The 15004-nt window shown below is 32.5% G+C and overlaps 2 protein-coding genes across 3 annotated transcripts; one reads left to right on the top strand and one right to left on the bottom strand.

Moving 5' to 3' along the window:
• Positions 1-398: 398 nt before the first annotated feature.
• LOC118449569 (uncharacterized) lies at positions 399-6582 on the bottom strand. Of its 2 annotated transcripts, none has more exons than XM_085660459.1 (5): positions 6383-6582; positions 5843-5960; positions 5138-5340; positions 4222-4329; positions 399-721 (listed from the first exon to the last, which is right to left on the bottom strand). In XM_085660459.1, the coding sequence occupies exons 1-5, from the start codon at positions 6451-6453 to the stop codon at positions 592-594; spliced, it is 630 nt and encodes a 209-aa protein (XP_085516585.1). In that variant the 5' UTR covers positions 6454-6582; the 3' UTR covers positions 399-591. The 2 variants fall into 2 exon arrangements, with proteins under 2 accessions (XP_085516585.1, XP_085516584.1); XM_085660458.1 differs by having other exon boundaries at positions 399-710.
• LOC118449568 (uncharacterized) lies at positions 4337-9788 on the top strand. Its single transcript, XM_035884330.2, has 4 exons — positions 4337-4377; positions 6910-7083; positions 8052-8226; positions 9475-9788. The coding sequence occupies exons 2-4, from the start codon at positions 6928-6930 to the stop codon at positions 9786-9788; spliced, it is 645 nt and encodes a 214-aa protein (XP_035740223.2). The 5' UTR covers positions 4337-4377; positions 6910-6927.
• The last annotated feature ends 5216 nt before the right edge of the window (positions 9789-15004 follow it).

The following is a 15004-nucleotide window of genomic DNA, read 5'->3' as shown; positions in this document are numbered from 1 at the left end:
TCTAAAGATAATTTTAAAATTAATATAAACAATATACTTTCTTGTATAATATCGTTAAAGAACGATTACTTTCACTATGTAAATTAGATTCACAATAATTATTTTACATATTAATTGTAATGTATATGATTAATTCTCTAGAATTCAATTTTTCTTTTTTTCATTTCTAGAAAAAGAAATGATATTACTTCAGTTATGAAATATTAATTAAATTTGTAGACAACGAAATGAAATAACATTTTATAACATTATAGATGTAAAAGTATGTGAATTCAAATTTATATGGTTTAATAGAAAGTTAATATTACATGTATGTATATTATATATTTGTACTAAAACGTTTTTATGATTTCGTTAAATGAAATAAAAATAATAATCATATTGCAATCTAGTTTTTATTACAGGAGATTAAATGGAGAAAGAAAAAAAAAAGTAAAAAACATTTGGAGATATGCTCGTTCTATTTAATTCTCTCGGCTTTCGCTCTTTCGGTGGTTTTCATTATGCAGACGAAATCAGCCCCGTTCGTTCGTCGGAAGTAGCGGCGTGACAAACCGTTGCGGTTTTCCGAGCTTCATACGAGGACTCCAATCAAGTCGAAGAGTCCCACGGGGCATTGCGGTTGATACTTCGAGCAGCTTCCATTACGTCCAACCAGCTCGGCCTCGACGATATCTCGCGGCAGTTTCTCATGTCGCGAAGTCGTAGGACTGAAACAATACTGGGTTTGAAAACAGTCATTGAAAACAGTAACGAAAGTGTTAATTATCGAAACTTCTGCGATCTCGATATGATACATAATCATTTAAAATTATATTGAATAACTTTCGATTTTATCACAGATAAGATCTTTTTGCATTTGTTTCGAAGATATATTTTCATTTCAAATACAATAAAATTTTATAAATATTGAAATTTTGTTATAAATAAGAATTATATTGAGAACATTAGTAAGGAATATTATTAAATTAACAATTTTTAAGATAATATCCTCAAAATATTCATTATAATTATTATAAATAAAAATTATAATGAAATTAATGCTCTTTAAAGGGATTGCATATATTTAGACGATACGAAATAAAGGTTAATTTTATGATTTTGTTTTGCATGTAATTCATTTTGTTAATAAAAAATCATTAAATAAGTCTGATAGTGTGTACTTTGAGAAATATTTTCCAACAAAAAAATTAAAGCTATCCGTTATTCTCTTCGAATTATCGACATTGAATCAAACAGAATCGTTTTGAACGGTGTTTGCAATGTCAATAATATCGCCTCAGGATATTATCAAAAATGGAAAAAACCAAAAAACTCATAAAGTACGATAAAAAAGCCAGTTCTCTTTTAATAGTTTCATTTAATAAAAAAAGTATGAGTGATTAAATTTACCATCTGACTTTCGATAAAAAATTTCAATAGTTCTTTAACGATTAAAAACAGGAACTACGACTTCTTGCATAAATTTTCGTATCACAAAAATAAGATAATACATATGAAAAGAAATCGTGCCAAATTTCATTCAAATCGATTCAGTAGTTTTCAAAATATCATTGGCACCGATTTGAAAAACATAGTTTTGAGAAAAGGCATTTAAAGTTTAAGGTAAATATAATATCGAATTCGACAGGGTCGTATTGGCTGTAACTTCGTCAATTTTTGGAACTTTCAAAGAATATTCTAGTAGGATAATATTATTAAATAAAAATATTTTGGAAAAAATCGATTATTTCATTAAATAAAAATATTTTTGAAAAAATCGATTATTTCGAACTTTCTAAATGTATGTAATCCCATAAATTAACTCGTTAAGAATCAATGAATCAATTTTAACAAAAGTATTTTTCATATATGTACATCATATTAAAAATATTGATAATTTTTATTTTCTAGTCTTGTTAAAATAATAAATTCGTCTTCAGTGATCGAACCGTAATATATATATATATATATGTATATATATATATATATATATATATATATATATATATATATATACGTTCATCGAGATTCGAGGAGCAATCGTGTAATCATAAATCACGAGGATAAAGAGAAAATATCTTTTTTTAAACGTACGATCCATTTTCTCGTTTCTGCGAAGTCGAAAGCAACGACGGAGCTTCTCGACGAGAACATCGACGACGACGACAATACGTCGTCGCGTTTTCTGCCCGCGGGCTCTTTTCTTTATTCATACGTCCCTGGCTCGAGAACTTATGCTCCCACGCGTATAAGCACGCAGACACACACATACTCACTCTCACATGCACGCATGTACAGAAAGTGAAAGAGAAAAAGAGAAAGAGAGAAAAAGAGAGAGAGAGAGAGAGAGAGAGAGAGAGAGAGGCACACATGCAGACACACAGATAAGTACAGAAGAGTACGTGTGCTTGCGAATGCACGTACAGTAAGCTAGCCGATACAGTATAAAAGAAATATAAAAATGAGAAGGCCAAACCAAATTTACTTTCAACGGTATGTATGTATATCTACTCCAATTTATGTCACCTTGATACATATATCCAAAAAATACAAAAGAAGGCAAAAAAGGAAAAAAAAGGAATGTTAGAAGAAGAATAAAGGGAATTAGACTGAAAACCCCTTAATTTCTTTTCCCCTTTTTTCTTTTTTCCCTTTTCTTTTGTTTTTTATCTCGACCTACTACTCTGACGCATATTTCGAGTCATTCCATTTTATTCATTAACTTTGAGTTTAATCGATTACTTTAGTTAAAGTGTATCATTGTTGTTAGTTTTACCGATTTGTATCGTTTCCTTTCGTTTTAAATCAACATCGCTTCTGATTAATATTGATTTCGTAATGGAGATTTAGTGATCTAAATTATATATATATATATATATATATATATATATATATATATATATGTATGAATTACATTTAATATTAAAATATATGGAGCTTCATTAACTCTCTATAACATACTTACTTTCCATTTGTGAAAAGATAATAACGAAAGAATGAAATAATACATATGATAAGGTAATTTAAAAATTCTATGAAGTTATACAGTAATAAAAATTTAATCATAATGAGCTTATCTTTTTATCATTAAATGCAATAAGAGACAGAAATAAATACTAACAAACAAAATAAAAATGATTAAAATCGTTTGAGTATCGAAAATTAGCTTTCCATGGATCGATATACACAACTACTATTTCACGATGTGAATTATGACGTTAATTTGTTCGTTTATGGTTTTTATGCAATTTTGCTTAGACTCGTTGCTCTCATAGTATTGTATGATAGACAAAATAGAAGAAAAAGAAATGAAAATGATTCTTTATTCTTCGGGATCGTTAATTATTTCTTTTATTCTCGAAAAATTCCATTCGTTTTCTAGATTGTTATTGGCATTCGAGAAACACTAAATTCTGGTATTCCTTTATATTTTGAGAATGTAGTAGATTAAAACAAATTCATTTTACGAATAGATTTCGCCAGCTTAAAAATGCTGAAAATAATTATTTTAACATATTTGTAAACGTCATTATCGCATGATCAAATAACGCTTATGCATATTGTTACATTCTCTTCTCGAAAGAAATACATCTCTATTTTATGTGGAACAGTAAATTACCTACATACATTTTACTACATGCTAGTGAAATTCACGTTATTCTCATATTCAGAAAATGAAATAAACAAGTATCCTCTTGGCTGTTGAAAATAATTTCTCACTAGTTAAAAAGCAAACTTTCCCGGCTCCGACTATGATTGCATTAACGAGCAAGATAATGAACGAGTTCGGCGAATACGTTTATAACATCGGAAGTGGAACATAAGATTTATCGTGAAAACGTTTCAACCGTGGCTGTTAGCTCTTTTCCACTTAATAAAATTACTATGTCCATTTGAGTTAATGCATGAAAACTTTGAAAAGTTTCTTTCTCCTTTTACCACCGTGTGTCGGCAAAATAAACGTTTATTAATTCCAATGAGAAGATTTAAACGATTATAAACTTGGATCTATAATGGAGTATTTTTCAATAAATTATGGATTTTTGTATTAATGAATTTTTTGTTGTTGTTATTTTTTTTTACTCTATATTTTAATTTAATGTTATTTTTTATCATGTATATTATATTAATTTTCTATAAATTAAATTTTTCTTACAAAAGAAATGAGGATTTTTAAAAAATAAAAATCTAAGTAAATTCGACTTATCGAACATTCATTATTTCTTTCGATTAACTTACGTGAATAGGACGTGGAAGATATCACCGATGACACCATTATGTCTCAAAGGATATTCCGAGTTCTCGCAGATAGTCTTCAGTAGGCATTCCCTTCCAAGATATCCAGAGCTGAATCGTCAAGAGAGAAGGAAAATAAGCGTTGAAAGAAAAATAAAGGTAAGTAGATAACGAGACGAAATTATTCTGGCTCGTCGTTACTGCTTCCCAAGCTAAGTACTATTTACATTGGACTTCAGGATCCTCTAACTGCAGAGGATTTCGCATACGTAATTCGGGCCACGTTCGCACATACGTTATATCTCAGTAGCGTGTCGTCGTTTCCACAAATGAAGGAGCTTTCTCGTAAAACCAAAATCGAGAGAGAGAGGGAGAGGGGGAGAGAGAGAAAAAGAGAGAGAGAGAGCGAGAAAGGAAGACTTTTGGTAAAGCAACTTGCCTGACGAACTCACTCGGTTGCTTGGCGTTCGCGAGTATGTGCTCCGTGAATTCACCTTTACCAACCACCTTCTTTTCTAAGCTTTTGAAACATCTTTTGAATTTAAATGCCTCAATATACTCGTGAAAATGGCCAACGGGGAAAAACGAATAATGATTTTTTTATATTTCGATTTTCTTCATTCTCAACGGAATAGTTCGTAGTAATACGTACTTACCTATTTAATTTTAATTTCTCGATGAATTTACGAACTTGTCGAGCGAATATTATCTTTTTTTTTTTCTTTTTTGTTTCTTTTTTTTCTTCTTCTTTCTACATAAAATACATGTTTGAAGTCGAAACAGAATTGAAAAATTTTCATTTCTGTTATAGCGAGCGAACGTTTTCCCCGTTGTACTTGTAAAGACGATGCACATGGCACAAATTTCTCATTTGTGTCGTCGATCGACTTTTCGAAGTATTATCGAGCCACGAGCTTACCTCTTGAATTTACTTTCGAGTACCCGGTAGATCGTGGTTCTGTCGATGCTGCTCCTTCTTTTTCTTTCTCCTTTCGAAGCCTTCGCCGACCAAGGTTCGAAGTACGACAAGTTCGAGGGTAAATTGTAGCTGGCTTCGAAGAAATACGACAAGGAAATCGATTTCTGGGGATCTTCGAGTGGCACAGCGATAGCGAGGAAGATCTGAAAGGAATTAGATCTCTGTAATCGTTATCGACGTTATCAATCCCACTTCTCTCCTCAGTTCCTTGGAAACGATCGATTCTCGATTTCTCGAGTTAGCGAGTCAAGCTACTTGAGATTTCTCACGAATCGAAGGATCGTTCGGAATCTCACGTTCGTAGACACAACTTTTTTTTCTCGTGAAGAATGATTCGTTTTCGTAAGAAATAAAGAATAATAAGAAAAAAAAAAAAAAAAAAAAGGAAAAAGAAAAAAAAAGCCGATCAAAATTCTATTTCTAATTCTTTAATCGAACTAATCGAAGATCCGAGATTCAAGAACGAATTTTTGTAAAAGTTAATTTAATCATTTTAATTTAATCAACTAATTAACTTTATTATTTTCGATGATGTCAATGTAATAATGTTAAAAAGATTCGTCGTATAAACGACTTTTCCATTTAACGAACGTTCAATTTTCTCGAGACACGAGATTGTACATACATGACATGCCTGTAACTTACACCCATCGTACTAGCTTCTGGGAATGACAAGCTTCTAATAGGTCGATGAAGAGTTTCGGCTATCTCCGAGTTTGACGACTTGGACGAACACGTTAACAGCAGATTAAATGTGAGACATCTGTGAACGAACGAACGAACGCTCCCGTCAACAGTAAAGAAAGTCACTAGCGTCGAGCTTTTCCTTGTTTATTTTCTATCGATAAGACGTTTGTTTCATTTATAAAAACAAATCGATCGATCGTTTTCGTTGAATTTATAGGATAAAAAGAGAACACTTTGCACTATCTTACGATCGCAATGGCGTGCTTTTAGAAAGCCAATCGAATCCGATATTGCGTGGACTATCACGAATCGCATGGGAAAAGGGATACCTACGTATAAGTAAAAATGATAGTCGCACTCTTTTCTTCGTGTTATAGATAAGTACGTTTTCGTTCAATAATATCGTAGCACTTATTCCCAAGAATGCGGTGAAGTTTATATTGACTGGTAAAAGCTCGGCGCCGTTTTAAAATGGATATCCTGTGATGCGAAGCTTACAAAATACGTATCACCGATAGCGATATGTTGAAAGAGGATTGCCACAATAATCGTCCTTCTGGTTGGTACATTTGTCTATGTACTATTAATCCGTGTAAGAAGAAACCTTAAGGCCGTTTTTGAGAAACAACGAACTCCTTTCAAACTGTTATAATGTCTTTCTCCAACTTACTTACGTACGAAGCAGTTTCTTTACGAGTTCGTCCTAGTCGACTGTATATTTCTCTTTCTCTCCTCTCTCTGCGTGTTCGTGGGTACAGTTAGACAAAGCAAACACTCGGAACGAACGAAATGCTTTACGTAATTCTCCGAGTCCTCTTCTTCGTCCGTGTAACGCAAGAATCTCGAGTGACGAGTCGAATTCTTCGCTCAGGACAAAATTATCTTCCTCTTTGAACCAATTTTTTTTTTTTAATTTTTTTCTTTCTCCTTTCCCTCTTGCACCTTTTTAATTTTTTCTTATTATCTTTCTTTTTTTTTCGTTTAGCTTCATCTTACTATTTTCTTTCGTTTCCTTTTACTCACAGATTAAGATCAACGGAACGATGAGATTCGCTTACGTCCGGTTCCTCTTTCTCATTTCCGGTTGCACTGCAATTTCTCGATCGGAAACAAGAGAATACGAGAGAACTAGAAGTTTTTTAAGAGAGAAGAGACATTTGCTTTTTCCTGATCCAAAGGATAGCGAAACAAAAGTTCAGGTTCGTTTTTTTTTCAATGATTTTTTTTTATTATTACACCTTTTAACGTATTTATTTTTATGATTTTTTTTACATTGTTTGATTATAGACGAGCGTTTTTTTTAAATTTACAAATCGCACGACGGTCAATGTGTTAATTTTATTTCAAATCCATTCTCAGTGATTTTTAGAAATTTCGTTGCATAATTTACAAACGATAAATGAATTTATTTTGCGTGTCATATTTTTGAGAAACAGTTGTTGTAAGTTACTCTTCCGATATCTCGTATATACATACCAGCATATGAAAAGTTACATAATACTTTTATCTTTCTTTTTTTTTCTTTTTTGATTCGCAAGTCCGCCTCTGTTTGACTTTGGTCGTCGTGAATTCATAATCGCAAAGTAAAGAATGAGTATATGGTGGCGGTAGCAGATGCAGAGACAAAAGTAATTAAAACTCGTACGACCGCCGAGCGATTCTCTCTATTTCACTCTTGCCTTTCTTCAAGCGTTTAAAAGTGAAATATAATATCTACGTTGATAGTTAGATTATATCTAGAAAATATTATTGGACTGTCCATCAAAATCTTCAATTTCCTTTTTTTATTTATTTATGTATATATCTTTTATAAATTCCAAGCGAGATATTAATTAAATTAAACTTCGATTAAAACTCATACCTTTTATATGAATTATAATAATAACAATAATAATAATAATAACAATAATAAAAATAATAATAATAATAACAATAATAATAATAATAATAATAATAATAATAATAATAATAATAATAATAATAATAATAGTAATAATTATAATGATTATTATTATTATTGTTATTCGAAAATCTTTGTTATTAGCATATATGTTATACGTATATGTTATACGTATTTTGACAAAAGTTAAAAAACCAAAAAAGAATGGATCAATTAATAAAAGAACTGACGATCGTTAGCTAATGGATTTCTAATTTTTTGAAAAAGGTGCTTTTTGGTCTTGGTCTACCGATGGAGGAGGATATATCGATGACTCTCGGTTACGTGCTGAAGTGTAATTACGATCTACCCTACAATTCGTCGGATTTCACAAGAGCTCACGCACGATTTAAAAAGTTCACCGACAACGCTCTACCGCAGGGAGAAAAACCAGAGCACCGAGGTAAAAGGGAGAGAAAAAAACAGAACATCAAAAAATGAGAAAGAAAGGAAAAGAGAGAAAAAGAGAGAGAGAGAGAGAGAGAGAGAGAATGAGATGAAGAGAGGGAAAAAAAGCACCACGAGCTCGAGTACTCATATATAAATCAGGCCACTTCGGTGAGATTATTCACCTTTTTAATTTCCTTTCTTGTATACGCCAATATGTGTGGGTATACTCACACCGTACAATACTTTCCTTTCTTAATAAACAAAGAGATGCGTTTGTAGAAACTTACTACGACCTGATTAATTTTTCTACTATTGCCGCTTTTTAGATTTATGAAAGAAATACTGAAATTATTCCCAGATAGTATATACGCAGTTTATATAAAAAAATTCTTTAAAAATCTAATCACTTTCGATCGGATTATAAAATGACATTTGAAATATGAAATTCCTGTGATTTCACTTTTATGTTAACTTAGTGCGAAACAAAATGGAAAAGCAAGAACGAAAAAAAGAAGAAGAAAAAAAAAGAAAATAGAAATGCGATGTTGAAAAGCGTTTAAAATAATATTTACTGGACGTGACGAGGACTGCATTAAAAATTATACTTGCTAAATTTTTCCCCGGTCTCGTTAATTAAAGTCGTGCGATCTAATCGTTGAAAAAGTAGAAGAAGAAGGAGTAGAAGAAGAAGAAAGAGGAAAAGAAGGAAGAAGAGGAAATAAAACCGAAGTTAAGAAAGTCGAAGTTCTCGTCACAATTTCATCGATATTATTTAAAAGATATTTCAAGATAAAATGCGGATTAATTAATACACCGAGAAGATAGGTTTGTTATTACGTTATATGAAAAAAAATATTTTTATATAGACAGTAATCAAACTGGTAAAAAGTATTACTCTAATAACATTTATATCATTTATGATGTCACATATGATTCTCGTTTATGCGAATTTTTTTAACAAAAAAGTAATATGATCCTTCCCAAAGTCATAGTTGATTTATATTCGGTGATATCCTTTAATAAAAAAATCGAGCAGGATATCGCTGCCTATACGATCTCTCTCTCCCTCTCTTTTCTCTCTCTCTCTCCCTCTCTCTTCTCTCTCTCTCCCTCTCTCTTCTCTCTCTCTCCCTCTCTCTTCTCTCTTTCTCTCTCTCCCTCTCTCTTCTCTCTCTCTCTCTCTCTCTTTCTCTCTCTATCTATTGTAGCAATGTTAGCCATTTACTTTCTTTTTTTCCTTTTTTTCCCTCTGGCAATATAGGTTTGAGCCGTTGGACCCTCTACAGAATGCTGGAATCAGCGATGGGAAAGCTAGGCTCCGGTAAGGCTTGTCTACTCCGTGCCGTTTGCGAATCAGCGTCGAATCCCTTCGAGAAAGGACGCGGACTCCTAGGGGAACTCTTGCACGTTCTACTTACGCCCTCAACGACCTTCGAAGAATACGAAATCTACTCCGATCGCGAATACTTCGCGGCCGAGAAGATCGGGCGGAACTCCAATGGGAGATGCGGATACTTTTATTCGGAGTGCCAATACAATCCGTTAGATTATTTTACGATCATCCGTGCCCTCTAAGCATCAACGAGAAAACATCTGCCACGTTCTCTCTTTTACTATTACTTTCTTACGTTATTATTCCGCAGAGCGGATGCTCTCTATACGAATGATTTTGTGCAATAAATGGTGTGCGATGTGTGACTCAAGAATTATAGAGAAAAATAGTATTATCATGAAGCAGCAGTGAGTTCATATCGTAAAGGATTAAATAAGTAAATACCATTTCCAATAAGAATTTCATTGTCGATGTAATCTATATATATATATATATATTTTTTTTTTTTTCATATTATTCATTTAGAATTTGACGTGTATAAAATCGATTTTAAGCGATTCGTTCGTAAGTACATTGAAAGTCATTTAATCCTCGTAGTGCATAGTAATAAGCTTAATTATGACTAATAACTTCATTTAACATAGCTGAAATATCGACATCATACCAAATGCGTTACGCTGAATTTAAAATGACGTTATTACATCGGAAATATATGCGTGAGTCCGTAATGTAACTTGTCTTTTACGTCAAATGGACCACAGGGCCGTGGATTATTTGGTTCGAATTACATCATGAAAACGATCGGTAGACCGTTGAAATACAGAGAGTGAGAAAGTGAGATAGAGAGAGAAAGAGATAGAGAGAGAGAGAGAGAGAGAGAGAGAGAGAGAAAGAGAGAGAGAGACAACAGACAAATGGACAGAGAGTATTTCAAATTGTTGGTTTTGAAAAGTATTCGATTATTTTACCAATTTTTGGAGCGACCGAACAAGATATGTCAAGCGTTTACTTGAATTTATAATTTTATTTCCTCTTGACAAATAATAGGGAGAAGATATATCGGCTCATCTTTCCAATTTTTCTTCAATATGAATAGATCCGTAAGTAATGTTCATATTCTCCTTCGAGCGTTTTAAAAGCTTGATTTCCGGAATAAACGCTTGCAACGTTCAATAATAAAAGCGTCTTTCGAGAGAAAATATTCTCTTATTGTAATATTAAAAAATTATACAATCTAAAAATTATAAAATTTTTGTATGGATATAGAGTATATCAATTTTTTTCTATACGTATGCGTTAGCTATGTTTTAATAGACTGTTCATAGTATGATCCGTTTTTTGTTTTGTTTTCGAAACACTTTTTTAAAGAATTTCACTATCTCAGAGAACAATCTATCATGTGCAATAAATAGAAACACTTCATTGTGAAATAGTAAACTAGACTGTTTCTTTTTTCTATTTATAATAATAAAATATTGATATACAGGATAGATTAAAAGTCTTTAAATGAATCAAAAGTTCCTTTTCCGATCTTTTTTTAGGCTAATTATTTTTTTCAGATAGTAACACTAAAAACCTAACAGTAAGCTTGAAAAGTTCGAAACTTTAAAGGCATTTTTCTAGGCTAAAAACGAGTTGCAGCATAAAAAATAACGTTTTACTGAAAAGGAAATTCTTTCAACATACACATCCACAAAGTTTCATAACTTTTCCCGAGTTTAGGATCTTATCTTGTTAGTAGGTAGTAGTGCTTAAAAAAGAAAGTGGTATTTCGAGCTTATGAAATGACGAAGAAATATTAGTATTTTGCATAATTAACTTACAGTTAGGTAAAATAAAACAGTACCTCGAATAGTAAATTCACGAAGTTTTGTTATTTATAGGGAATGTCAATAGCACAAACATGTATCATTTATTATAGGTTTGATGTCTGTCAGGATCAACCATTCGTGTCCTTCTTTTACGTTTAGTAATTCATATTTTCTGATAAATATAACATAACATAGATAATAAACTTATTATAAAAGCGATGTGATTTTTAGTTCGTAAAATATAATTTTTACAGTACCAATCGATATCTTCTCGAACCTTATCGAAAGAGATGTCATGTAATGCTCAAGTGATCACGAATGCCATTATCCTTCTTGCATCCGAGAGTCTCCCTGCAATCCTAAAGCCTCCTTAAGCTCTCTCTCTTTCTCTCTCTCTCTCTCTCTTTCTCTCTCTCTCTCTCTCGTTTAATGCACATTTTTTTTAACGGCGAAACTAAAGATATCAAAGGAATAGTATTCGTTCATTGGACTCACCTCTGGGGACGGATTACAGGGAGTGGTAAAAAGACATTCTCTTTCTCTTTTTTCTCTTTCTCTCTGTCTCTTTTTCTCTTTCCCGATTCGATAGAAACCAATGGAATTGAAATAGAGAGAGAGAGAGAGAGAGAGAGAGAGGGGGGGGGGGTGAGAAAGAGAAAGAGGGTGAGAGAGAGAGAGAAAGAGGGTGAGAGAGAGAGAAAGAGGGTAAGAGAGAGAGAGAAAGAGAGTGAGAGAGAGAGAAAAAGAGAAAAACAGAGAGAGAGAGAGTGATACTTGGTGATCTGCGAAGTGAAGAGATAGGGTAACGACAAGACGCGTTTACTAAAAGGTGATTACGGAAAAAGCGGAACTTCTTTTCCCTATGGATCTCTGGAATACGTTCGAAAGAGAAGAAGAAGAACGAAAAGGAGTTGCCATAGCTCGTTCCGAGTTCGCGATAGGAAAAATACGATTTCTCGAAGATTCCAAGAGTCAGGACTTGCTGAACATAAATCGTTTTACTACGTAATCGTTTCGTTTTATTTTAAAATATAACTAGACAGGTATTTTGATTTTTTTTTATTGCGAGTATAAAGAAAAATCAAAATACCTATTCAGTTATATATTTTTTTTTTTTAAGTGAAAACCCCTTCTCTCTTTCTCTTTCTTTTTTTTTCGCGATAGATTAACGCGATGTTATGGATGAATTATGTACATATTTGTAGGTACTTCATAAAGTATAATACTTATTTGCAAATCACTTTGTTAGACTTCACGAAAAATAGAAGATGTTTCTTTCGTGTTGAACGATTCCACCCTTAGAAATGAGTTAAGAGTGGGAGAGAGAGAGAGAGAGAGAGAGAGAGAGAGAGAGAGAGAGAGAGTAAAGGAACGGAGAGTAAAGGTTCCAAAAAATAGCAGTTTTAACAAGACAATCCGAGCAGATGAGGAAGTTTCGGAGATTGCGAAACGAACAGGTGGAAGACGAAGCACCGCGTTTGCATACTTGGCAATTTCTCTGTACCATCTTTTACAAAGTTTTCCTTATAAATTATGTAGAAGGGGCTTTCTCGCGTTTTACGAGAAGTCGCTCTCCTTTCCGATGTACGAACGGTAGGCTAGTTCTCTTCGACTTGTGGTCGTGAAAGAAGAAGAGAGAGAGAAAAAGAGAGAGAGAAAAAGAGAGAGAGAGAGAGAGAGATCGAAGGACTTCTCTTCATCTCTTTCATCTGTTTTACTATTCTTCCTTAATTACGACCTTCCGAACTGAAAAATACAGTCAACTTTTTCTTCTCTGCTATCGAACATAGTTTTGGTTAATTCTCTCGTTCTAAAGAATTTATAAAAATAATTGTTACGTCTTGCAACGTAATTTAAGATGGTCGGGTTTTAGTCAGATCGTGAAGCTTTTATTATGACCTTATTGACCTTAAATAACGTGAATTAGATAATGAACGACGAGACGGTAGACATAGATCGATAGGATAAAATAGAAGGTAATTTGAAGATTTCAATATGTTTATCTTTTCAACGAGCAATGTAATGATTCAAATATGAATTCCAAGAATAGAGACTTAAGAACTAATCATTGGTTTATTAATTAATTATTGGATTTTCAGGATGAGAAATACTGACTGACTTTTGTTAAATGCTTCTTTCTGTCTTTTTCTTCTTCAGACGCACTTAGGTCATTACATTAGGAAAATTTACCAAAGATAAAAGATCTATTTCTTCTTTTTCAATTAAATTAAAATGTTAAAGCCTATGATTTTGATTGATTTAAGATTTAATTAAGAGTCTATTGTATTACGAAGCGAGATCCAGCTGACGAAAGATTAGACAAATTTAATAGAATGCATTTTTATAAATTGAGAATATAATTTGAGATATTCTGAACTGTTTATGTCAACAGAAATGTTAGGTGAGTGCTTGGGTGATCTGAATTTGATATTTTATAGTATCGACAACGAAGCGACATGATACTGATCTTCTGATAGATACTAAAATAGCGTCGGTTTATTTTTTATTCTAAGTAGGTTCTTAGGTTACGCATTCCTAAATTTCAACAAGGAAAATATTAAGCGTGAGAAGATATAGAAATAAACATACGCAGGATATAACATCTAATCACTATTGTAAATTATTTTAATTTTTCTATGAAAAAAGATTAATTGTTATTTAATTTTAATAGTACGTAAAAGTTGAATTATTTTTATAATCTTTGTCTTCTTTTTTGTTTTTTCTTCAATGAATAACTTAATACAAATGCTATCTGATCTAAGGCACGTTTTAATTTTCGTTTTATATAACAAATATTAACGAGGCGTATATGCCTGCTGAAAACTAGGATCTATCTCATCCAAGTTTGGTAAAGTAGAATTTAGGTCAACGATGCGCGACAAGCCGCACGATTCAATTATCCGTATGCAGATATTATTCTATTGAGGTTTCTGCATCGGCAAAATTCTCGTACCAATCCGTAATGCAAACATGGATCTATCGCCCGACAGGATATCGCTCTTAGTCTCTTGTCTCTTAATATTGCTCAGCTGCACCATTGAAATCTTTTTTCATTTCTTTTTTTTTTCTTGTCTCTATTTTTTTTTTTAAACGTGTAGAAAGAGAAAGGTCCAAAAGAAACAAACTCTATCGTTCGTGACATTTATTCGTTCCATTTTATTTTCCTTCAAGTTAACACATATTTGATCTTTCTCTCGATATTGAATTAAAAAAAAAAAGTGAAAAAAAAGAAGTCAGAAATAGATACAATATTTTAAGACGACCTAGCGAAGAAATGAAAAAAAAAAGAATAATAATTTTATTCGTCGACCAATAAAGAAAAAGGACGAATGAGGGATCAATAATGGCGATATTCATTGTTCAAAAAACCGTGAAATTGTTTATCGCGTAAATATCCTTTTTTTCAAGCGTTACGAAGTATCGCGCAGATGAAGGACGCTCCGTATAGGATAGGATTAATGGCGAGAACGTCGAGGCAAAACAGTTTTTTATGGGTGCTCGTCGTCGGCTGGTTCGGTGAATTTATGTAGGTCGGACCAGCTCGTTCATAAAGAATGCGCAACTTGAATATGGGCCATTGAACTCACAGACAGCTTTTTGCCGGTGTACCTAAACATGGTCCAGGTATTTTTCAAGATATTATATAG

Source organism: Vespa mandarinia, chromosome 12 (assembly GCF_050613455.1).
Source record: "Vespa mandarinia isolate Hongniang chromosome 12, ASM5061345v1, whole genome shotgun sequence".
NCBI classification, from domain to species: domain Eukaryota; kingdom Metazoa; phylum Arthropoda; class Insecta; order Hymenoptera; family Vespidae; genus Vespa; species Vespa mandarinia.
Note: the sequence above shows the minus strand (reverse complement) of the source record. Positions and strands in the feature narration are given on the sequence as shown.

Excerpts from the sequence above, each read along its gene's own strand:
- LOC118449569 (XM_085660458.1), bottom strand. The coding sequence starts at position 6,453 with ATGTACCAACCAGAAGGACGATTATTGTGGCAATCCTCTTTCAACATA. Across the intron at positions 5,341-5,842 it reads CAGAAGCTAGTACGATGGGT|ATCTTCCTCGCTATCGCTGT; the intron begins GTAAGTTACAGG and ends AATTCCTTTCAG. Across the intron at positions 4,330-5,137 it reads CTCGAAAGTAAATTCAAGAG|CTCTGGATATCTTGGAAGGG; the intron begins GTAAGCTCGTGG and ends TTGACGATTCAG.
- LOC118449568 (XM_035884330.2), top strand. The coding sequence starts at position 6,928 with ATGAGATTCGCTTACGTCCGGTTCCTCTTTCTCATTTCCGGTTGCACT. Across the intron at positions 7,084-8,051 it reads ATAGCGAAACAAAAGTTCAG|GTGCTTTTTGGTCTTGGTCT; the intron begins GTTCGTTTTTTT and ends TTTTTGAAAAAG. Across the intron at positions 8,227-9,474 it reads AGAAAAACCAGAGCACCGAG|GTTTGAGCCGTTGGACCCTC; the intron begins GTAAAAGGGAGA and ends CTGGCAATATAG.